The sequence below is a fragment of the Oncorhynchus clarkii genome, chromosome 3 (genome assembly GCF_045791955.1).
Source record: "Oncorhynchus clarkii lewisi isolate Uvic-CL-2024 chromosome 3, UVic_Ocla_1.0, whole genome shotgun sequence".
NCBI lineage: Eukaryota > Metazoa > Chordata > Actinopteri > Salmoniformes > Salmonidae > Oncorhynchus > Oncorhynchus clarkii.
The window spans coordinates 18247269-18272626 of NC_092149.1; the positions used below are offsets into that span (position 1 = coordinate 18247269).

Genomic DNA, 25358 nt, shown 5'->3' on the forward strand with positions numbered 1-25358 from the left:
CAACAGGAGGGTGAGAGAAACAGATGGTCTTGTCACTGAATGTGTGTAACCTGATCTACAGCATTCATCTGTCCAGCTGTCACCCTCACTCTCCCTATCCCTGTCACCCTCACTCTCCCTGTCCCCCTCACCCTGTCCTCCCTCTATCCCAACTGTTTCTGCAGTCACTGTCCGACCCAGAAAGGGAACGAGAGAGAAAAAGAAAAGGAGAGAGAATGGGAGAGGAGAGGAGAGGAAGAGAGATGAATGAAGAGAGAGTAGAGGAAGGGGGAGGGAGAAAGAGAGAAAGCCAGGACCAGAGAGATGAATGAAGAGAGAGTAGAGGAAGGGGGAGGGAGAAAGAGAGAAAGCCAGGACCAGAGAGATGAATGAAGAGAGAGTAGAGGAAGGGGGAGGGAGAAAGAGAGAAAGCCAGGACCAGAGAGATGAATGAAGAGAGAGTAGAGGAAGGGGGAGGGAGAAAGAGAGAAAGCCAGGACCAGAGAGATGAATGAAGAGAGAGTAGAGGAAGGGGGAGGGAGAAAGAGAGAAAGCCAGGACCAGAGAGATGAATGAAGAGAGAGTAGAGGAAGGGGGAGGGAGAAAGAGAGAAAGCCAGGACCAGAGAGATGAATGAAGAGAGAGTAGAGGAAGGGGGAGGGAGAAAGAGAGAAAGCCAGGACCAGAGAGATGAATGAAGAGAGAGTAGAGGAAGGGGGAGGGAGGGACAAAGAGAGAAAGCTAGGAAAGAGAGAGATGAACGGATGTGTAGCCACAGGTAGAGAGAGCCATATGGTTCGTTTTGGCTGCAGCCATGTAGCCATGAGGCCGAGATAATTTCTGTGGAAAACACATGGACTCATATGACATCTCTCCTGTTGTCTTTTCTGTATGTACAGTAGCTATGGGTTGGGGATTTGCTAGATGCCACTGGTTAGTTAGTTGGCTACCGGTTGCTGTGGCCCACAGTATTTGGCTGGCTTGGTGTGGCCTGTCGTGCCGATGTAGTGGATGGGTTTGATGCTCTCCTGAACTGTTGGACCAACTGCCCCCGTATTCACCCAGCGCCAACTGGGCATGCATACCAGACGGAAGGAGTGGGGGAGGGGGTGGCCGAGGGACCGAGGGGTACTAAAAAGGAAGGGAGGTGGGGTAGTTTCTGGCTCCACCTATGTCCTCTACTTGCCAAAAGCAGCAGGGTTTGACTTTGACAGGGATCACAGCACCAGCTGGGTGGAGGAGAGGAAATATAGACCATGACTTTGACAGGGATCACAGCACCAGCTGGGTGGAGGAGAGGAAATATAGACCATGACTTTGACAGGGATCACAGCACCAGCTGGGTGGAGGAGAGGATTCATATGGTCAACAGTATGACAGGATGGATAGAGTCAGAAATCAGGAAGAGCTACAGGGATTGGAGAGACAGAAGGAGAAGGATGGGTACATAGATACATATATGTAGAGATGGAATCACCATGGTTTTATTCAATCTGAACACACAGTCTACACAGTCTCTCTAAGAGGAGGGGGATTGAGCAGGAGAGAGAGAGAGAGAGAGAGAGAGAGAGAGAGAGAGAGAGAGAGAGAGAGAGAGAGAGAGAGAGAGAGAGAGAGAGAGAGAGAGATGAATGGAGGGATAGTTGTAGTTGTATCCAAGGAGGCACCATCTAGCGTCTTCGGTTTACATTGATTCCCCCCTCAGGCCCCATCTCCAGCTGGTACTGCTATCACTGTGGGACCCACCCAACACCCCAGCACACACACACTCACACACACCCGACCCCCCAGCACACACACACTCACACACACACACCCGACCCCCCAGCACACACACACTCACACACACACACCCGACCCCCCAGCACACACAAACTCACACACACACACCCGACCCCCCAGCACACACAAACTCACACACACACACCCGACCCCCCAGCACACACACACTCACACACACACACCCGACCCCCCAGCACACACACACTCACACACACACACACCCGACCCCCCAGCACACACACACTCGCACACACACACCCGACCCCCCAGCACACACACACTCACACACACACCCGACCCTCCAGCACACACAAACTCACACACACACCCGACCTCCCAGCACACACAAACTCACACACACACCCGACCCCCCAGCCCACACAAACTCACACACACACCCGACCACCCAGCACACACACACTCACACACACACCCGACCCCCCAGCACACACACACTCACACACACACCCAACACCCCAGCACACACACACACACACACACACACACACACACACACACACTCACACACACACACACCCGACCCCCCAGCACGCACGCACACACACACACACACACACACACACTCACACACACTCACACACACACACCCGACCCCCCAGCACACACACACACACACTCACACACACACACACACACACACACACACACACACACACACCCCAACACCCCAGCACACACACACACACACCCGACCCCCCAGCACACACACACACACACACACACACACACACACACACACACACACACACACACACACACACACACACACACACACACACACACTCACACACACACATCCGACCCCCCAGCACACACACACACACACACACACATCCGACCCCCCAGCACACACACACACACACACAGCCTCCTATTTATAACCCCCTCCAGATTCCAGACCACGTTGAATTGAAGTTATGAATCCCCAGGCCACCGGCTGATAGTGTCCACACACACACTGAGGGTCCACAGTACCTCCACCCCCCAACACACACACACACACACACACACACACACACACACACACAGCAAAGTTAACTCAGTTAATGAAGAATACATTCCAAGCACACACTGTCAACACACTCAGAGCCATAAACCTGGGAAATCAATAAGGACCCTCCCCTTCTCTCACACGACCCATCACATCCTGGTTATAAATCAACAAGGACCCTCCCCTTCTCACACACGCACACGACCCATCACATCCTGGTTATAAATCAACAAGGACCCTCCCCTTCTCTCACACGACCCATCACATCCTGGTTATAAATCAACAAGGACCCTCCCCTTCTCACACACGCACACGACCCATCACATCCTGGTTATAAATCAACAAGGACCCTCCCCTTCTCACACACGCACACGACCCATCACATCCTGGTTATAAATCAACAAGGACCCTCCCCTTCTCACACACGACCCATCACATCCTGGTTATAAATCAACAAGGACCCTCCCCTTCTCACACACGCACACGACCCATCACATTCTGGTTATAAATCAACAAGGACCCTCCCCTTCTCACACACGCACACGACCCATCACATCCTGGTAATAAATCAACAAGGACCCTCCCCTTCTCACACACGCACACGACCCATCACATCCTGGTTATAAATCAACAAGGACCCTCCCCTTCTCACACACGCACACGACCCATCACATCCTGGTTATAAATCAACAAGGACCCTCCCCTTCTCACACGACCCATCACATCCTGGTTATAAATCAACAAGGACCCTCCCCTTCTCACACACGCACACAACCCATCACATCCCGGTTATAAATCAACAAGGACCCTCCCCTTCTCTCACACGACCCATCACATCCTGGTTATAAATCAACAAGGACCCTCCCCTTCTCACACACGCACACGACCCATCACATCCTGGTTATAAATCAACAAGGACCCTCCCCTTCTCACACACGCACACGACCCATCACATCCCGGTTATAAATCAACAAGGACCCTCCCCTTCTCTCACACGACCCATCACATCCTGGTTATAAATCAACAAGGACCCTCCCCTTCTCACACACGCACACGACCCATCACATCCTGGTTATAAATCAACAAGGACCCTCCCCTTCTCACACACGCACACGACCCATCACATCCTGGTTATAAATCAACAAGGACCCTCCCATTCTCACACACGCACACAACCCATCACATCCCGGTTATAAATCAACAAGGACCATCCCCTTCTCACACACGCACACGACCCATCACATCCTGGTTATAAATCAACAAGGACCCTCCCCTTCTCACACACGCACACGACCCATCACATCCTGGTTATAAATCAACAAGGACCCTCCCCTTCTCACACACGCACACGACCCATCACATCCTGGTTATAAATCAACAAGGACCCTCCCCTTCTCACACACGCACACGACCCATCACATCCTGGTTATAAATCAACAAGGACCCTCCCCTTCTCACACACGCACACGACCCATCACATCCTGGTTATAAATCAACAAGGACCCTCCCCTTCTCACACACGCACACGACCCATCACATCCTGGTTATAAATCAACAAGGACCCTCCCCTTCTCACACACGCACACGACCCATCACATCCTGGCTATAAATCAACAAGGACCCTCCCCTTCTCACACACGCACACGACCCATCACATCCTGGTTATAAATCAACAAGGACCCTCCCCTTCTCACACACGCACACGACCCATCACATCCTGGTTATAAATCAACAAGGACCCTCCCCTTCTCACACACGCACACGACCCATCACATCCTGGTTATAAATCAACAAGGACCCTCCCCTTCTCACACACGCACATGACCCATCACATCCCGGTTATAAATCAACAAGGACCCTCCCCTTCTCACACACGCACACGACCCATCACATCCTGGTTATAAATCAACAAGGACCCTCCCCTTCTCACACACGCACATGACCCATCACATCCTGGTTATAAATCAACAAGGACCCTCCCCTTCTCACACACGCACACGACCCATCACATCCTGGTTATAAATCAACAAGGACCCTCCCCTTCTCACACACGCACATGACCCATCACATCCCGGTTATAAATCAACAAGGACCCTCCCCTTCTCACACACGCACACGACCCATCACATCCCGGTTATAAATAAACAACTCTTTTTGTTCTTGAGTCTCTCCCTTTTCTGTGCCTCAGTCTACCTCCCTATACCACTCCCCCTAATCCACACTTACCCTCCTTTCCATATCTTCCTTCCCTCTCTCTCTTCCTTTCCCTGTTCTCTCCTCTCCTCGCTGTGTGTTTAATCAGCCTCCATTAATACCTGCATTCCAACAGCCTGAAGAATGTCTTAACAATGTAGTTCTGTTCCTCTTTCTACAACCACAGCTACTGAGAGAGGGGGAGGGGGGGGGGGGGGGGGAGACGTTGATGAAGAGGTGGGGAGAGGGCGGGGGGAGGGGGGGGGGGGGAGGGAGAGACGTTGATAAAGAGGTGGGGAGAGGGTGGGGGAGGGTGGGGGGAGACAGGGAGAGATGTTGATGAAGCGGTGGGGAGAGGGCGGGTGGGGGTGGAGAGGGAGACAGGGAGAGATGTTGATGAAGAGGTGGGGAGAGGGTGGGGGGAGGGGGGGGAGAGAGAGGGAGAGAGGTGATAAAGAGGTGGGGAGAGGGTGGGGGGGAAGAGGTTGATAAAGAGGTGGGGAGAGGGTGGGGGGAGGGGGGAGGTTGATAAAGAGGTGGGGAGAGGGTGGGGGGGGAGAGGTTGATAAAGAGGTGGGGAGAGGGTGGGGGGGGGGTTGATAAAGAGGTGGGGAGAGGGTGGGGGGAGGGGGGGGTTGATAAAGAGAGGGGAGAGGGTGGGGGGGAGGAAGGGGGAGAGATGTGGGGTAGTGCTGCAGTATACTGCCCTTCGGCAGAAAACACTTCAAATTCAGACACACAGTATTGAATAGAATACTCCTACCTCTCTCAGACAGACACTCAGGCACCATTAGATACACACTAAAACAACTAGGAGTATCCCTCACATAGTGTCACTCACTGCAGTAACACAGTCACCCACATCAGCTATGCCAGCTGTATCAGTCAGGGCAGAGGTAGTGAGAACCAGTAGCCTAATCAGTAGCCTAATCTACCTCCCTCCCTCCCTCCTTGTGTCCTCCTTTGTGAGAGGCCTTATTAATGAACATGTGTCCTCTCTGGCCCTCTGATTAACCAGCCTCACCCAGACACACTGTTCAGTATGCACAGGCACGGACACACCCACACACACCGCCCATTAACACACACACACACATCCCAACTACCCCTGCACGTGCTCACTGATGCCTGATTGACGAGGAGGTCTGCATCGTTCATTACCATGGCTACAGAGACCGCCAGTGGGGTGGGGCTTTAGGGAGGGTTATGGGGATAATAGGATGCTGTTTTAGTGGTACCTGGTGTTCTCGCTCTCTCAATCTGGGCCCTAAACCTTCCATGTCCTTTCCCTATACCATTCCCCCTTAATGAACTTTAACATTATCATCGTGATCCATCCGTCCAGGGAGAAAGCAAGATGGACGCCCATAAGGGGCATTTCAATTACTTTAGTCCTTCATAACAACAGGCATGAATCAATTAGGAGTCTCTTAAGTCCAACATCACTGGTGGAATTACCATCCATCACATAGATCACACGGACAAGTCATTTTGAATAATTTAGCATTATGGAGTCATAACTGAAATTGGATCCTATCGATTAAATATTAAATATGAATTCGGACAAAGCAAGATAGTACTTCTAGTGCTGGGTTGGATCAGATTAAATCAACTATGAAATGATATGATACTCTACTTATGTAGCACCACAGTAATATAAACTAATAAAAGAGAAAGCTAGGTATTAAATTCAGTTGTGTGCTTTGAAGACCATTCACTCAGAAAGACAATAAGAGCCAAATCTGGCAGACATGTCCATTGAAGAAGACCCCTTAGGGCTGAAACAGATCCGTCCACTAACAACAAGCCCAATGCTTTCCTCTGAGGGTGGGATGACATAGAGTGAGTGAGAGAGAGAGAGAGAGAGAGAGAGAGAGAGAGAGAGAGAGAGAGAGAGAGAGACAGACAGACAGACAGACAGACAGACAGAGAGACAGACAGAGAGACAGACAGACAGACAGACAGACAGACAGACAGACAGACAGACAGACAGACATAGACATAGAGAGAGAGACAGAGAGAGACAGAGACAGAGTGAGTGACAGAGAGTGCGTGACAGAGAGTGCGTGAGAGCGAGACAGTGAGTGAGTGAGTGAGTGAGTGAGTGAGTGAGTGAGTGAGAGAGAGAGAAAAACAGTGAGAGAGAGTGCGTAAGAGACACAGAGACAGTGAGTGAGTGTGTGAGAGAGAGTGAGAGAGTGAGAGAGAGAGAGAGAGAGAGAGCGAGAGAGAGAGAGAGCGAGAGAGAGAGAGAGAGAGAGAGAGAGAGAGAGAGAGAGAGAATGCCATAGATTGAGAGCTCAGTCTGTCTGCCAACTCTTATTGAGAAATGACACGTCAGTTCACTGTGTTATCTGTGGGAATCACCAGCGCTTCAAACCCTTCCGGCCTGATTACCGTTATTAGTGGGAATGTCAATCAAACTAGGAATGAAATCACGATCTGAGACCTCCCGCTGTCACCCTGCTGCGGATCCTATTGTGGTGGTGATTAGCAACAGACGGTCCAGGCACTCATCTCTGATCTATCTCTGGCATAGAGAAGAGATGGAGAGGGACAGAGGAGGACAGAAAAGATGGAGGAGAGGAGTGTGATAGACAGGGGTAACAGAGTGTAGGAGGGACAGAGGGGTAGAGGGTTGAGAGAGAGAAAGAGAGGGAGGAGTGTGATAGACAGGGGTAACAGAGTGTAGGAGAGACAGAGGGGTAGAGGGGAGAGAGAGAGAGAAAGAGAGGGAGGAGTGTGATAGACAGGGGTAACAGAGTGTAGGAGGGACAGAGGGGTAGAGGGTTGAGAGAGAGAAAGAGAGGGAGGAGTGTGATAGACAGGGGTAACAGAGTGTAGGAGAAGGGTAGAGGGTTGAGAGAGAGAGAGAAAGAGGGAGGAATGTGAGAGGTAAATGGGTAGAGAAGGTAAGAAAGACTGTAAATGAAGAGAAAGACAGATAACTGAACTGTAAATGAAGAGAAAGACAGATAACTGAACTGTAAATGAAGAGAAAGACAGATAGAAGAGAGAGAAAGACAACAGTCAATGAGCATAAGAGAGAGATGGGAAGATGATTGTGAAAGAGTAGATGAAAGTATTCCTACCCCTTGACTTAGTCCACATTTTGTTGTGTTACAGCCTGAATTCAAAGTGGATGAAATATATTTTTGTCTCACCCATGTACACACCATACGCCGGAATGATAAAGTTAAAACATGTTTTTAGAAAATGTGTGCACATTTATTGAAAATGTATTGAAAAACAGAAATATCTCAATTACATGAGTATCCACACACCTTAGAAATGACACTCCAAGCTGAGCTCAGGTGCATCCAATTTCCTCTGATCATCCTTGAGATGTCGCTACCACTTGATTGGAGTCCACCTGTGGCCAGTGCAATTGTTTGGACGTGATTTAGAAAGAGACAGACCTGTCTATAAGGTCCCACAGTCGATAGTGCATGTCAGAGCAGAAACTATTCCATGAAGTCTAAGGAAGTGTCTGTAGATCCCTGAGAGATAATTGTAATGAGGCATATATCTGGGGAAGGGTTTACAGTGGCTTGCGAAAGTATTCAAGTAGAGAGGTGAGAAGGGTAGAGAGGTTGAGAGAGGTAGAAAGGTTGAGAGAGATAGAGATATGAGAAGGGTAGAGAGGTTGAGAGAGGTAGAGAGGTTGAGAGAGGTAGAGAGGTAGAGATATGGGAAGGGTAGAGATGTAGAGAGGTTGAGAGAGATAGAGATATGAGAAGGGTAGAGAGGTGAGAGAGGTAGAGAGGTGAGAAGGGTAGAGAGGTTGAGAGAGGTAGAGAGGTGAGAGAGGTAAGAGAGGTGAGAGAGGTAGAGAGGTGGGAGAGGTAGAGAGGTGAGAAGGATAGAGAGGTAGAGAGGTGAGAGAGGTGAGAGAGGTAGAGAGGTGAGAGAGGTAGAGAAGTGAGAGAGGTGAGAGAGGTGAGAGGCAGAGAGGTAGAGAGGTGAGATAGGTAGAGAGGTAGAGAGAGGTGAGAGAGGTAGAGAGGTAGAGAGAGGTTGAGAGAGGTAGAGAGGTAGAGAGAGGTAGAGAGAGGTGAGAGAGGTAGAGAGGTGAGATAGGTAGAGAGGTAGAGAAGTGAGAGAGGTGAGAGAGGTAGAGAGGTAGAGAGGTGAGATAGAGAGGTAGAGAGGTAGAGGTAGAGAGAGGTGACAGAGGTAGAGAGGTAGAGAGGTAGAGAACACGCTGTGACTTGAGGAGGATATTAACTGTGTTTCCTCTGTAACTCTACCCCACCACTGTCTGTCTTTGTTAAAGTCAAGTTCACACAGGCTTTATTGGTCATGGTGGAGAGAGAAGGGGGCTATGGAGCTGTGGTCGTCCTGGGAGAGGAGTGGAGGTAAACTACACCTCCAACAAACAAAGACAGTGGGTTTCCTGCGGGCAGTCACCTGACGAGCCTGTTCCTGTAGTGGACATACGATCTGTTTCCTGATGTTACACTACCTTCACTCTCAGCTAACGCACCAGGAAGCTCCCTTTCTCACAGAGAGAGACCTTAACTCAGACTTAGGAAATATGGATACAAACACACACATATACACACACACACACAGTGACAAAAACATATGTATACAGTACAGTACTCTCCTCCTGTTCCACCTCTCCTCCTGCTCCACCTCTCCTCCTGCTCCACCTCTCCTCCTGCTCCACCTCTCCTCCTGTTCCACCTCTCCTTCTGTTCCACCTAACCTCCTGCTCCATCTCTCCTCCTGCTCCACTTCTCCTCCTGTTCCACCTCTCCTCCTGCTCCATCTCTCCTCCTGCTCCACCTCTCCTCCTGCTCCACCTCTCCTCCTGTTCCACCTAACCTTCTGCTCCACCTCTCCTCCTGCTCCACCTAACCTCCTGCTCCACCTCTCCTCCTGCTCCTCCTCTCTTCCTGCTCCACCTCACCTCCTGCTCCACCTCACCTCCTGCTCCATCTCTTCTCCTGCTCCACCTCTCCTCCTGCTCCATCTCTCCTCCTGCTCCATCTCTCCTCCTGCTCCACCTCTCCTCCTGTTCCATCTCTCCTCCTGCTCCATCTCTCCTCCATCTCTCCTCCTGCTCCACCTCTCCTCCTGTTCCATCTCTCCTCCTGCTCCATCTCTCCTCCTGCTCCATCTCTCCTCCATCTCTCCTCCTGCTCCACCTCTCCTCCTGCTCCATCTCTCCTCCTGCTCCATCTCTCCTCCTGCTCCATCTCTCCTCCTGCCCCATCTCTCCTCCTGCCCCATCTCTCCTCCTGCTCCTCCTCTCCGTGAATAATTTATATTGCACGGTTTGTCAAACAGTGAGGTTAACCATGTCCAGCTAACCATTAACTACGGAGAAATGTCTCACACAGAGGAATGTGTGTGTGTGTGTGTGTGTGTGTGTGTGTGTGTGTGTGTGTGTGTGTGATGTTCTTCTTTATCTCCACAGAATGTTGTCCCATTCTGACAACATTGAACTGGAGATTGGAGATGAAAGAAGAAAAAATAATAGTAATAAATCCCTGCATCACACACACACACACACACACACACACACACACACACACACACACACAGCTCTTTAGCCTGGTGAACTCTCTGTCACATTCCATGGGATGGCGATAAGATTGAAAAGAACCCCTGTTACACAACTGCCATTTGTTGACCACTCCTTAAGCTTAACAGGGCTGCCACTGACTGACTGACGAGGGGCAACAACTCACTCAGCAAGGGGTGTGTTCAGACACACAACATCCACTCACACTCTCTCCAAAACCTTAGTCTACCCTGTAAAGACCACTCCCAAACACAGCTCTAATGCGAGTCCTGAAACAGCCATGTTGGTCAGGGGGGAAACACCCAACATCCACTCACACTCTCTCCAAAACCTTAGTCTACCATGTAAAGACCACTCCCAAACACAGCTCTAATGCGAGTCCTGAAACAGCCATGTTGGTCAGGGGGGAAACACCCAACATCCACTCACACTCTCTCCAAAACCTTAGTCTACCATGTAAAGACCACTCCCAAACACAGCTCTAATGCGAGTCCTGAAACAGCCATGTTGGTCAGGGGGGAAACACCCAACATCCACTCACACTCTCTCCAAAACCTTAGTCTACCGTGTAAAGACCACTCCCAAACACAGCTCTAATGCGAGTCCTGAAACAGCCATGTTAGTCAGGGGGGAAACACACAAGGTCCACTAACTGTCTATGCAGCTTTCCTCTAGTTCCGTCCTCAGCCTGTAGCATGCTGCATGGTGTGAAAGGACACAGGGTGGGAGAGGAGAGGGTTAGGGTTCGACTGCTGTTGAGGCAACTGTTGACGTCTGAGAAGCAACAGCTTGAGAAGCTCCCACAGGACCCAAGACCCAGCTCAGAACAGGCAGACAGACCCACGACCCAGCTCAGAACAGGCAGACAGACCCAAGACCCAGCTCAGAACAGGCAGACAGACCCAAGACCCAGCTCAGAACAGGCAGACAGACCCAAGACCCAGCTCAGAACAGGCAGACAGACCCAAGACCCAGCTCAGAACAGGCAGACAGACCCAAGACCCAGCTCAGAACAGGCAGACAGACCCAAGACCCAGCTCCGAACAGGCAGACAGACCCAAGACCCAGCTCAGAACAGGCAGACAGACAGGGGAGACGGGGGACGTCCAGAGGGGTTAGGGTTTCTTGTCTGCCAGTAAACTGATCCAGCCTGCAGATCACGGGGTTTTCCACAGACTTCCTAATTGGTATTCCTGAATTCTGACTTCACAAGTGCGTGTGTGTATATATTGTGTGTGTGTGTGTGAGTGTGTGTGTGTGTGTGTGTGTGTGTGTGTGTGTGTGTGTGTGTGTGTGTGTGTGTGTGTGTGTGTGTGTGTGTGTGTGTGTGTGTGTGTGTGTGTGTGTGTGTGTGTCTCCCTCTTTCAGTCTGGACAACCCAGAAACAACTGCTAACCAAGAAACACAAGTGGGGGTTGCCATGTTGTAGCGTGCAATAGATGGAATATGTAGACCATGATCCTTCCTCTCTCTCCCACTCTGCCTGACACATATTTATATGTAGCTCTAATAGCCAAACCCTCCTCTCTGTGTGTGCTGAATGCCTAAAAAGCCCCATGGATCCTGAATGAAGGCTCTTTGGCGCAGCATGTTTCTACTGCACTCCCACTAAATGCATCGGCAGCACTTAACCTTGTCTCCCCGAATAGCTTTTGAATTTTAAATGTTTCTTGCAATACAGCCCCCCAACCCCCATTCTTTCTCTTTTCAAGGCTGCACTTGAAATGACCTACGACCCCCCGGCCACCTCTCTTCACTATCATCATCATCTTTATCATCTTCCTCACTTGAGACGCCAATACAATCTGGAACTGCAGTAACACAATAGTCAGCTGTAATCACCCCTCGTCCCATCCCTTGAGCTCATCCTCTCTCTCTCATCCTCTCTCCCTCTCTGTTTCCTTCCTCCCCTTAAAACCCCATGAAGCCCCTAATGACAAGACAGCCTTGAAGCAGCAACCATGGAGAAATCAAAGGCACTAGTAGTCAGCTTCCTCTCTCCCCAATCTCTCTCCATATCTCTCACTATCTCCCTCTCTCCCCAATCTCTCTCCATATCTCTCACTATCTCCCTCTCTCCCCAATCTCTCTCCATATCTCTCACTATCTCCCTCTCTCCCCAATCTCTCTCCATATCTCTCACTATCTCCCTCTCTCCCCAATCTCTCTCCATATCTCTCACTATCTCCTCTCTCCCCAATCTCTCTCCGTATCTCTCACTATCTCCCTCTCTCCCCAATCTCTCTCCGTATCTCTCACTATCTCCCTCTCTCCCCAATCTCTCTCCGTATCTCTCACTATCTCCCTCTCTCCCCAATCACTCAGCACCCTATCCAACGCACACATCACAGCAGGACCTTCCTCCCAGTATCCTCTCTGGGCTGTGCACAAAAGCAGTAGCTCCAAACAGAGTCAACACAACACAGTAAATCAGCACAAACATCAATACACACCAACGACTCCCTCCAGTGAGCCACCATTACCCAAAACAAAAGGGTGAGCTAGAGTGAGGGAAGGGAGGGAGGGAGGGAGGGAGGGAGGGAGGGAGGGAGGGAGGGAGGGAGGGAGGGAGGGAGGGAGGGAGGGAGGGAGGGAGGGAGGGAGGGAGGGAGGGAGGGAGGATGGAGACAGAGACAGACAGGAGATAGGGCAAGAGAGAAATTAGAACAGTGACCAAGTTAATCCTAACTATTAAAGCGTGTGTGTGTGTGTGTGTGTGTGTGTATGTGTGTGTGTGTGTGTGTATGTGTGTGTGTGTGTGTGTGTGTGTGTGTGTGTGTGTGTGTGTGTGTGTGTGTGTGTGTGTGTGTGTGTGTGTGTGTGTGTGTGTGTCTGCACCTCAGCATTCTAATCATGGCTTTAGCTGCTATTTTTGAAGATCTTTGATGATATTAGGATGAAAAGCTCTGAGGAGTGTTTCTGTGAACCACATCATCCGCTAGCTGACTTCAAACTAGGATTAACCACGTGAAACCTGTCATTTCATACCCAGATGACCACCGTTGCCAGCCAGCCAGCCAGCCAGCCAGCCAGCCAGCCAGCCAATTAATTCACCAACTGGACTGTTTGAATTTCTCCCACCATGAAAACAAACCACAGAGATAAGAAAGAGCACTAGTTTGGATTTGAAAAGGTTAGGACGACTTAAACCCTGTCCACAGTAACATTCATCCACTATCATGAGGATTTATGCAGAAAGCTTAATTGTTCCACTGCAATGTGGTCTACATGAACCCAGCAGAGAGTAACCACTACAGTGGCATATATCACATGAAAGGAAAGCTGCCAAACCACTGAAATGCGGTGGATGTATGAATGGACCGCAGCTCAACCAGTGTAGTACAGTGTCTTGGTGGTGAATGGGTCTTGTGTGTTTTTGGATTAGCACCATTGTGTTGTGAAGAGGCAGCCCCTCTCTGCCGGAGAAACAATGTTTGAATGCACAGACACTCAGGACGAGCCCCAACCTGTCCATAGGAATTACCACTCATTCCTATAGGACCTCAGAATTCAGCTCCGTCTCCATCTATCTCCCCTCTAACCCTAACCCAGTGGAGAAGCATGAATCACCCAAACTAATAGCAGTCCCAGTGCTCCTGCACCTACAAAGGTAGGACCTTAATTTGAGCCAGTTTGCTACAGCAGGAAAACAATCCTGCAGCAACAGGAAATGGGAATTCTTAAGTGGATTATAATTAATGGACATTTTTGTATGGTTTGATACATTTTTTGTTAGGGCAAATTAAGTCTGACATGTCAGAGTAGAAATTACACACTTTAGAAGCCTTTTTAGAACTCAAACACACTACGAGTTTACATTTCCTGAAAATTCTCAGCAACAAAAGAAGATCCTACATCTGTACACCCCCAGGTTAAATGACACCAGCTCCCTTATCGACCTGTCACTCAGGGTGGTACTAGCTATCATTGTTTAGAGCTGTTGCACACAAGAGGAATCTACAGGGATCATGTGTGTGTGTGTGTGTGTGTGTGCGTGTGTGCGTGTGTGTGTGTGTGTGTGTCTGTGTGTGTGTGTGTGTGTGTGTGTGTGTGTAAAAACTTAGAACATCATCTGCACCCCTAACCCCCTATAAAAAATAAAAAAAATCTTGAAGAAGCTCCCTGGCTTTTATCTCCACTGGCTAAATGGCAGGCTTTTCATTTCTCTGCTCTGATACCATAATAATTACACATGGCTGCGGGGGGGGGGGGGGGGGGGGGGGTGTTTGATGTCGACGTGGAAATGACTGGGGGAATTAAGGAGTTGAAAGACAAAGGGTGGAAGCTCAGAGTTTACTACAGCACCTTGAACTCAGCTGACAGCCTGTCTCAGCAATTCTCTCTGCCACCCTTCTCAGTGAGCCCCCTTACCCTTCCTCACCTGACCCCACCCTTCTCAGTGACCCCCCCATCCTTCCTCACCTGACCTCTCTCTCCTTAGTGACCCCCCTCACCCTTCCTCACCCAACCCCACCCCCTCTCCCTCTCACTCTCACAGTTCAGCCAGCGAACACTTTTAGGAAGTGAGAAAAGCAAAAGCACCTTTCTACCAACAAAACCCAGCCATGTTTATCTAAACCCACACAACAAAACCCAGCCATGTTTATCTAAACCCACACAACAAAACCCAGCCATGTTTATCTAAACCCACACAACAAAACCCAGCCATGTTTATCTAAACCCACACAACAAAACCCAGCCATGTTTATCTAAACCCACACAACAAAACCCAGCCATGTTTATCTAAACCCACACAACAAAACCCAGCCATGTTTATCTAAACCCACACAACAAAACCCAGCCATGTTTATCTAAACCCACACAACAAAACCCAGCCATGTTTATCTAAACCCACACAACAAAACCCAGCCATGTTTATCTAAACCCACACAACAAATGACAATAGACAACTGCTGCATACACTACACGTTTTCCCCCGACGCCAAGCTTCTGGAACTTCCAACACATCAAACGCCTCATTGCAAAGAACAGGTGTGATAGTCATTTACTAGTTAAAATCTAACTTTCCTAATTAGAAATAATCCTCAATCTGACTAATCTTTCCGATCCCTGGCCGGCATGACGTTGTTCTAGAAGTTTGGCTGTTGATGATTCTAACTCTGGGTGACATGGTATGGTGTGCCGAGGGAGACATTTCCAACCTGTACAGTTCAACCGGTCACAGGTCAATTGCGCCGCCATCGGTACAGGCATGCAAAGCACCCTGGGACGGTCTGGATGTCATGCGCCACATATTGGTGTCACACACACTCCCACATGGGTGTGTTATGTGTGCGGTGTTATGTGTCCTGTGGTCCTTTTTGGTGCACCGTGGAATAGTTTTGTGGTGAGTCAGGATATGTGTGTGTGTGTGTGTGTGTGTGTGTGTGTGTGTGTGTGTGTGTGTGTGTGTGTGTGTGTGTGTGTGTGTGTGTGTGTGTGTGTGTGTGTGTGCGTGTGTGCGACAGTATCCCACAGAGAAACCTACTATTATTAGACAAACGAGCCAGGGGGAGGGAGGGAGAGAGGGGGACGGGTTGGAGGTAAGAAGAGGGGAAGGTAGAAGAGGTAGGAGAGGGAGCGGTCTTGTACCCTTTTACAGTGATAGAGAGGCGTACTGCACTAAAGTTTATGGTAGTGCTGTTCTATTCAGCCACTGCAGGGGTGTCCTGGACCTGGACTGGCTGCCGTGGAGGTGGGGACAACAGTGTTTCATAATGTCCTATGTTCAGACTAAAGGGCCAGGGGTGGGGACTAGAAGAGCTAAGAACAGGACCTCTTAGCTACAATCAAGGCACCACCCACTGCTGTATCCAGCCTCCTACGTGAGGTACCAGGCCTTCCATTAGCTGGCTTTGGCTTTTAGTACAGACACCTGTTTAGTCTCAGACACACAGTCTACACAGTGGCATCATGAAGGACTGGGCTCATATACACACAGCCACAGCAACACAGCCCAGAGAACAACTGTCTCAAAGACCAGGTGAAGAGTGGATGGAGGGAGGAGGAGCAGGGGTGGAGAGGACCGGGGGGTGGAGAGGACGGGGGGTGGAGAGGACGGGGGGTGGAGAGGACAGGGGTGGAGAGGACGGGGTAGTGGAGAGGACGGGGGGTGGAGAGGACGGGGGGTGGAGAGGACGGGGGCTGGAGAGGACGGGGGTGGAGAGGACGGGGGTGGAGAGGACGGGGGGTGGAGAGGACGGGGGGCGGGGGGTGGAGAGGACGGGGTAGTGGAGATGACGGGGTAGTGAAGAGGACAGGGTAGTGGAGAGGACGGGGTAGTGGAGAGGACAGGGTAGTGGAGAGGACAGGGTAGTGGAGAGGATGGGGGGTGGAGAGGACGGGGGGTGGAGAGGACGGGGTAGTGGAGAGGACGGGGGGTGGAGAGGACGGAGGGTGGAGAGGACGGGGTAGTGGAGAGGACAGGGTAGTGGAGAGGACGGGGGGTGGAGAGGACGGGGGGTGGAGAGGACGGGGTAGTGGAAAGGACGGGGGGTGGAGAGGACGGGGGGTGGAGAGGACGGGGGGTGGAGAGGACGGGGGGGTGGAGAGGACGGGGGGTGGAGAGGACGGGGGGTGGAGAGGACGGGGTAGTGGAGATCTGAGAACAGTGTAGTAAAGGTTTAAAAGAAGAAGGGAGGGTCGCTGGAGAGAGGAAGGGAAGGAGCACGAGAGAGAGAGGGAAGGATGGAGCACGAGAGAGGGAGGAATGGAGCTGGAGAGAGAGAGAGATGGAGCACGAGAGAGTGAAGGATGGAGCACGAAAGAGAGAGGGATGGAGCACGACAGAGGGAGGGATGGAGCATGAGAGAGAGAGGGAGGGATGGAGCACAAGAGAGGGAGGAATGGAGCTGGAGAGAGAGAGGGATGGAGCACGAGAGAGTGAAGGATGGAGCACAAAAGAGAGAGGGATGGAGCACGAGAGAGGGAGGGATGGAGCACGAGAGAGTGAAGGATGGAGCATGAGAGAGAGAGAGGGATGGAGCACGAGAGAGGGAGGGATGGAGCACAAGAGAGGGAGGAATGGAGCTGGAGAGAGTGAAGGATGGAGCACGAAAGAGAGAGGGATGGAGCACGAGAGAGGGAGGGATGGAGCACAAGAGAGGGAGGAATGGAGCTGGAGAGAGTGAAGGATGGTGCAGAGCGAGGGAGGAATGGAGCACGAGAGAGGGAGGGATGGAGCACGAGTGAGGGAGGGATGGAGCACGAGTGAGGGAGGGATGGAGCACGAGTGAGGGAGGGATGGAGCACGAGTGAGGGAGGGATGGAGCACGAGAGAGGGAGGGATGGAGCGCGAGAGAGGGAGGGATGGAGCACAAGAGAGGAAGGGACGGCGCTGGAGAGAGTGAAGGATGGTGCAGAGCGAGGGAGGGATGGAGCACGAGAGAGGGAGGGATGGAGCGGAGCACGAGAGAGTGAAGGATGGTGCAGAGCGAGGGAGGGATGGAGCACGAGAGAGGGAGGGATAGAGCACGAGAGAGTGAAGGATGGTGCAGAGCGAGGGAGGGATGGAGCACTAGAGAGGGAAGGATGCAGAGAAAATGAGGGATAGGTGCAGATAGAGGGAGGGTTGTTGCTGAACACCAGCCAAGTAAACTCAGAGAGGCAGAGATTCAGATAAAGGAATTTTGATGTAGAAAAAAAGAGAGAGACAGAAAGTTGCAGATAGAGAGAGAGATAACAAAAAAAGATGATGAGTGAGAGGCAGTGGTGAGGGAGCTTAATAGATAAGTAGAGAGAGAGAGAGAGGCTTGGCCAAATGGGCACACCCCACCCTACAAGGCCAAATAGCCTACAGCACCCGTTAGTTATATAACTCAACATGTATGTAGCCTTGTAACCTTTTATTCTTTATCCATAAGAGACAAGAGAACAGTGGAGTGGAAAAGCTAAATGATCGCGTTTGAAAGCATGAGACCTTGCTCAAATTTGGGGCAGATAATGCAAACTATAAATACACCATAAGGTTTATGCAACCTACCGGTAAGGTTGTGAGTAGGTCTACCCTAAATCCATTTAATTCATAAAGGCCCATATATCAATCCATTTTTTTTTAAAAACACTCTGTATAGTTCGAGGCGCACCACACCCCATCAGACGCATTTTGAACAGCTAGCTCATTGATCATAGATCACAGACATAGCGGCCATCCCGGCCGCGACAGGCTGCGTCTCAGCTACAGGCTACTGCAGTCATTTGTGCGCTCAGAAGTGCACTCCACTGCCGAGCAGAGGGTTCCCACACGACTACAAAGGGCAAGTGCAGTCTGGGTTAACCCCTAAAACATCTCACGAATTTAACATGATCGGTCTTATCACTTCGTTCAAAATGGGCTGCACAGCAAAGAGTTGGCCTACATGTAAGTATTGTTTCTCTAATCATTTAAAAATAGCTTAGTGACAAAAATGCAGAGAGTTTCAGTCTCGATTTACACCTGTTATTTTGGCACAGTCTGGCACTCACGAACAGGTTGTTTTCACATAAAGCGGGTAACAAGAACAAACTGCCAAAGCCAACAAAACATGCACAAGGTACATTAAAGTTGTATACCCCACTAATGCATTTCACACACTTTTAATGTGATACGCAGTCCATAGCCTACTATGATATAACGCACTGCGATAGTTGAAGATAAAACAACGGTGCAGGCAATGAAGACATATATAGCCTCCAGCCAAGAGGAACGAGCAGCATTGGGCTAAAACAATATTTACTTTCTAATATAAACTAGACGGGGACGCGTGAAATCGAAGTGTCTTACCTTGCAATGAAAAGCAAAGCAGCAAGGTGCACAGGAGAGAAGCGCGTCCAAATGTAACCATCCCGTCCATGGCTCGATCTGTAACTTTTATTATTTAGCTGTTTTTCTTTAGGTGTTTCTGTCGTTATGTGTTTGTGGCAGCAGCAAGTCTTCAGTCGTCCAGAGTTGTTTCTCTCTCTGTCCTCCCTCTCTCTCTCTCTCTCTCTCTCTCTCTCTCTCTTCGTCTCTCTCAATAAAGCGAGCGCTATCCCCCCTCTCTCTCACAGCGAGAAATCTGATGCTGGTGGCAGTCTTGGTTGATGTATTTCCACAAAAGGTGACCCACGCCCCTCCCTCGCGCTCTCTCTCTCCCGCTACAACTCAGTTGCCCTGAAAAGACTTGATTGACTATTCAACTATGCCTGCATCGTTGTAGGCGGTTTTTGAAAAGTTAAAATAGATTTTCAAAAACAACATTAACACCGAAGTGGAAAGTAAAAACTCTTGCCAACTCCAACCACTATTTCTTGTTCCTTAGCCTTCAACATCTATTATTAGGTTATTACAGATAATACATTAACAATATAGTCTAATTATATATGTGTTATTCATTTTCATTCCTAACCAACAATAAGAACAATAATACACAGCCTACTACCTTGTTAGTTAATATCAGCTGTGGATAAAATAAGATTAAGAATCATATAGTTGAAAATATCCAGTTTGTTCATATTATGAATTTCTTATAGCCTACACACAATAGCTTCCCTAGCCCAGCATAGCCTAAACACAATAGCCTCCCTAGTCCAGCATAGCCTACTGTGGGTAGAATCATCACTGACCCCGCTAACAGACAATAACAACCCAGCAGACTAGTCTACTATACTTATATCATTCATTCCTAGACATGTAATCCAATCTCCTCCAGACATTTTTCTTACTAACCCCCTATAGACAATTCATGGATATGGGAGGGATAAGTGGCTTAAATCATTCCAACTTGAATTCACTGAGTGTGTATTCTGTGACCTGGAGTTGGTTTTGGTTCAATCCGCTATAAACTGGGAGGTTAGGAAGTATATACAAAGTCTGTGAACTACGAGACGGAGTGGTCTGTGTACTTTGGAGACTTAAATAACCAGGATACTAAATACTGGTAATACTTGTTCCACACAGAGCAGTTGTCTTTTAACACACATTGCAGGGCTAGTTGGGCCAAAACAGCTGTCTGATATTTGTTTTCCCCTGTGGAAGTGGAGATGTGTGTGAGTTAAGCGTATCCCATCACCCACACAACAACAGGGAGGGGTTTGCAATCTGATGTGCACAGTAGGCTACACACACACACACACACTTGTGTAGTTACGCCACTGATCCACTGAGAGACACTGGCAGCAGTTTATACTTACAGCGTGATGGGTGATGGGACATCAACAGTTGAAGTCTGAAGTTTACATACACTTAGGTTGGAGTCATTAAAACTTGTTTTTCAACCACTCCACAAATTTCTTGTTAACAAACTATAGTTTTGGCAAGTTGGTAAGGACATCTACATTGTGCATGACACAAGTAATGTTTCCAACAATTCTTTACAGACAGATTATTTCACTTATAATTCACTGTATCACAATTCCAGTGGGTCAGAAGTTTACATACACTAAGTTGACTGTGCCTTTAAACAGCTTGGAAAATTGCAGAAAATGATGTCATGGCTTTAGAAGCTTCTGATTGGCTAATTGACATCATTTGAGTCAATTGGAGGTGTACCTGTGTATTTCAAGGCCTATCTTCAAACTCAGTGCCTCTTTGCTTGACATCATGGGAAAATCAAAAGAAATCAGCCAAGACCTCAGAAACAAAATTGGAGACCTCCACAAGTTTGGTTCCTCCTTACCACGTTCTTCTGTACAAACAATAGTACGCAAGTATAAACACCATGGGACCACACAGCCGTCATACCGCTCAGGAAGGAGACACATTCTGTCTCCTAGAGATGAACGTACTTTGGTGTAAAAAGTGCAAATCAATCTCAGAACAACAGCAAAATACCTTGTGAAGATGCTGGAGGAAACAGGTACATTTCCACAGTAAAATGAGTTCTATATCAACATAATCTGAAAGGCCGCTCAGCAAGGAAGAAGCCAATGCTCCAAAACCATCATAAAAAAGCCAGACTACGGTTTGCAACTGCACATGTGGACAAAGATTGTACTTTTTGGAGAAATGTCCTCTGGTCTGATGAAACAAAAATATAACTATTTGGCCATAATGACCATCATTATGTTTGGTGGAAAAGGGGGGAGGCTTACAAGCCGAAGAACACCATCCCAACCGTGAAGCACGGGGGTGGCAGCATCATGTTGTGGGGGTGCTTTGCTGCAGGAGGGACTGGTGCCCTTCACAAAATAGATGGCATCATGAGGACTGAAAATGATGTGGATATATTGAAGCAACATCTCAAGACATCAGTCAGGAAGTTAAAGTTTGGTCGCAAATGGGTCTTCCAAATGTACAATGACCCCAAGCATTCTTCCAAAGTTGTCGCAAAATGGCTTAAGGACAACAAAATCAAGGTATTGGAATGACCATCACAAAGCCCTGACCTCAATCTTATAGAAAATTTGTGGGCAGAACTGAAAAAGCGTGTGCAAGCAAGGAGGCCTACAAAACTGACTCAGTTACACTGCCTCTGTCAGGAGGAATGGGCCAAAATTCACCCAAGTTATTGTGGGAAGCTTGTGGAAGGCTACCCAAAACATTTGACCCAAGTTAAACAATTTAAAGGCAATGCTACCCAATACTAATTGAGTGTATGTAAACTTCTGACCCACTGGGAATGTGATGAAAGAAATTAAAGCTGAAATAAATCATTCTCTCTACTATTATTCTAACATTTCACATTCTTAAAATAAAGTGGTGATCCTAACTGATATAAGACAGGGAATTTTTACTAGGATTAAATGTCAGGAATTGTGAAAAACGGAGTTAAATGTATTTGGCTCAGGTTTATGTCATTACCATAGTGATAAACACACTCTATTCCCTGCCATGAAGCCATAAGGAAAGCACCTTTCCCACACTCTGCACTCAGTAATATCAATAACACTAGTCATCTCAGATATTGACCGCTCTGAGTTATCTGTGGCGTGTTGGAGATGGGTCAGAGACACAGCGACACAAAGATAAGCTCAGCCTAAACCAAGAGGCTCTGATGTAAGGGCTGTAGTTTCAAATCAAATCACATGTTATTGGTCACATACACATGGTTAGCAGATGTTATTGGTTAGCAGATGTTATTGGTTAGCAGATGTTATTGGTCACATACACATGGTTAGCAGATGTTATTGGTCACATACACATGGTTAGCAGATGTTAATGGTCACATACACATGGTTAGCAGATGTTAATGGTCACATACACATGGTTAGCAGATGTTATTGGTCACATACACATGGTTAGCAGATGTTAATGCGAGTGTTATGAAATGCTTGTGCTGAGCTGAGCTGATGTCAGGGTGAAGGGGAGAAGTAGGTAACCTAGTGATTTACTATGTCATTACCTAATGGACTCCTGCAGGACGGGAGAGAAGAGGATGGCATTCTGGTGCACAGCCTCTCTCTGACCCCTTTCTAAGCCCCTCACTATACAGAGGTGGTCAGCTTGGGTGACTGCCTTACTCACTGGTGTGGTTCACCTTTGGTTTGAACTTGTGTAATACTATGGTCTATGTAGCTTCTGCTATAAACCAATGGGACCTGACACCTTTTATGTACAGCTTTCTATTCTGCGGGGAACTGGGGATACCAGAATACTAGGACACAGAGAGAATATTAGGTGATGGTGAAACTTCAGGGTAAAGCTGGGGGATAAAGACAGGGGGATAAAGACTGGGGGATAAAGACTGGGGGATAAAGACTGGGGGATAAAGACTGGGGGATAAAGACTGGGGGATAAAGACTGGGGGATAAAGACTGGGGGATAAAGACTGGGGGATAAAGACAGGGGGATAAAGACTGGGGGATAAAGACTGGGGGATAAAGACTGGGGGATAAAGACTGGGGGATAAAGACTGGGGAAAAAGACTGGGGGATAAAGACTGGGGGATAAAGACTGGGGGATAAAGACAGGGGTATAGTCAGTCGGGGGTAATACAAAGGAAAGAAGGGATAAAATGAAAGAATAATGAAGAGAGGATATAAGAGGTGGTTGGGTTCTTTAATTCCAGAGGAATGTTAACATATAGCCTCTGGGTAACAGGAATATGTAGGTTAAGAGAAATGAGGAAATGAGAGAGCAGACTATGAGCTCAGGTGAATCCTTATGTCTTCCTTTAGTATTACAGGATAGATGACATCTGACAAAATCATCTCCCTTCTTATTCATCTATTCACCACCAGTCCCTATTTTTCCCTTCCTCTCTTTCCCTTCCCCCCTCTCTCTCTCATCTCTGGTCTTGGCACAGACCTAACGGAGGATCACTCAGCTCTTTTCCAGGCAGTGATACTGTCTACTATGACTCACATTAACCAGAAGCCCTCTAATACTGTTAATGTGCTCAGAACTGAAACAAGAGCACTATGTGATCAGCTGTACCAACCTGTACCAACTCCCTGTCAGGTACTCTCAGAAGAAAAGAGTGCTATGTAGAACCATTTGTCCCTGTAGGAGAACCCTCTGAAAAAAGGTTCCAGATAGAACCCTTTCAGTTCAGATAAAAAAAAAATGTGGTTCCAAATAGCATCCTTTCAAAGATTTTACTTGGAACCAGAGGATCTTTGTGGAACCAGAAAGGGTTCAATATGATATGGACTTATGTTGAGACTTGCATTAAGTGCAGTCCACTAAAGTCGGTGAGACAATCACATATCACTGAAATATCTTCTCTCATTTACATACAGTCAATTCTATCCCCTGAGTGCCAGTTTAAACAGTCAAACCATAGGAAGAGTGGTATGGAATGTGAAAGTTGGGAGTTGATGCTGGTTAACCATTAATGGCTCTTTGTGCCCCGGGGTCACAGTTTCAGCCTGACTGCCTATCTTCATGTGAGATGCCCAGCACAATGCTGCCTACTCTGACAGTAGATCCGTGGGAGGGAGTCTGACATTTCTACAGCAGCTTACTGGGCTGCCAAGCAGGATGTGTTACAAGACAATAGGGCTACTTACTAGTCACAGGCTGTGGTCTACAGTCCGACCATGGGCCAATGGGGGTGTCATACAGTAGCATACTTGTATGGTCATGTTGTGGTTATACCTGTAACAGTAAAGACAAACATGGGATCAGCAAACAGTGAGTGTGCATGACTACAGTATTCTATAGTAGGCCTACTGTTCCCACAAGGATGGTGTGTTTAGGCTGAACACTATAGGCTCTAGGTCAGAGGGCTCAGGTCATAATCCTTAACCTAGGATTCTGCTTTACACGGCCACCAATCAGTGCAGATGAAACCTATGAAGGCAGATAGGTTGAGATGGTGTCCATTTAATTCAGCATGCACATTGCACACTAACAATAGGCTCTGCTTTTGATGTACTGCACTCACGGTAATCTGAGCTGTGATTGGGACTGTTGAGGTATAAGATCATTTACTACAGCTCATTATTCAGGGCGATAAAAAGATACGAGGTGAAAAGTTTAAAAGGGTCAGGTTCAAGCTCTAAAACGCAGTTTGAAATGTACATTTTAAAAATGTCTCCCCATGATGACTCAGTCATAACAATAGCTCTGTTGTGCCCTCAAACCAGCAAAGATAATAACTTGGCGTTAGTCCAGCTATTTTAACATTCCTTCTCCTATAAAAATGTATATTTTTTGTGGGAAATTAATTAGAATATATTCTTGCCTCCAAACCTTAATTTCTCTCTACATGTGTTTGACTTTCTGCCTACGTACAGTATCTTACACGCCTCCGGGACAGTTTGGACCTTTATCGCGACTGCACCAATCCAAATCCTGCTTCGCTTCTGCACTCTACCCTCAGGCTAAGAATATGAAATACATAAATCATGTTCAAGAATAATAACAGGCAAACTCTAGAAGAATCACAGTTGAAAAAATGTTGGGTTTACATTGGCAAGTTCCATGTCTCTCCAGGGAAAGATTAATATTTCCTAATT

At 48.4% G+C, this 25358-nt stretch overlaps 1 protein-coding gene across 2 annotated transcripts in view; it reads right to left on the bottom strand.

Annotated features, from left to right (window-relative positions):
- Positions 1-19545, bottom strand: part of LOC139389973 (basal cell adhesion molecule-like) — a 91758-nt gene extending 72213 nt beyond the window's left edge. The window contains exon 1 of one of the 2 annotated variants that reach the window (XM_071137031.1): positions 19261-19545. In XM_071137031.1, the coding sequence (XP_070993132.1) occupies positions 19261-19330 (70 nt within the window). In that variant the 5' untranslated portion in view covers positions 19331-19545. Of the gene's footprint in view, positions 1-11152; positions 11218-19260 lie in introns of those variants that run through there. The other variant, XM_071137041.1, reaches the window with a different exon arrangement.
- Positions 19546-25358: the final 5813 nt, after the last annotated feature.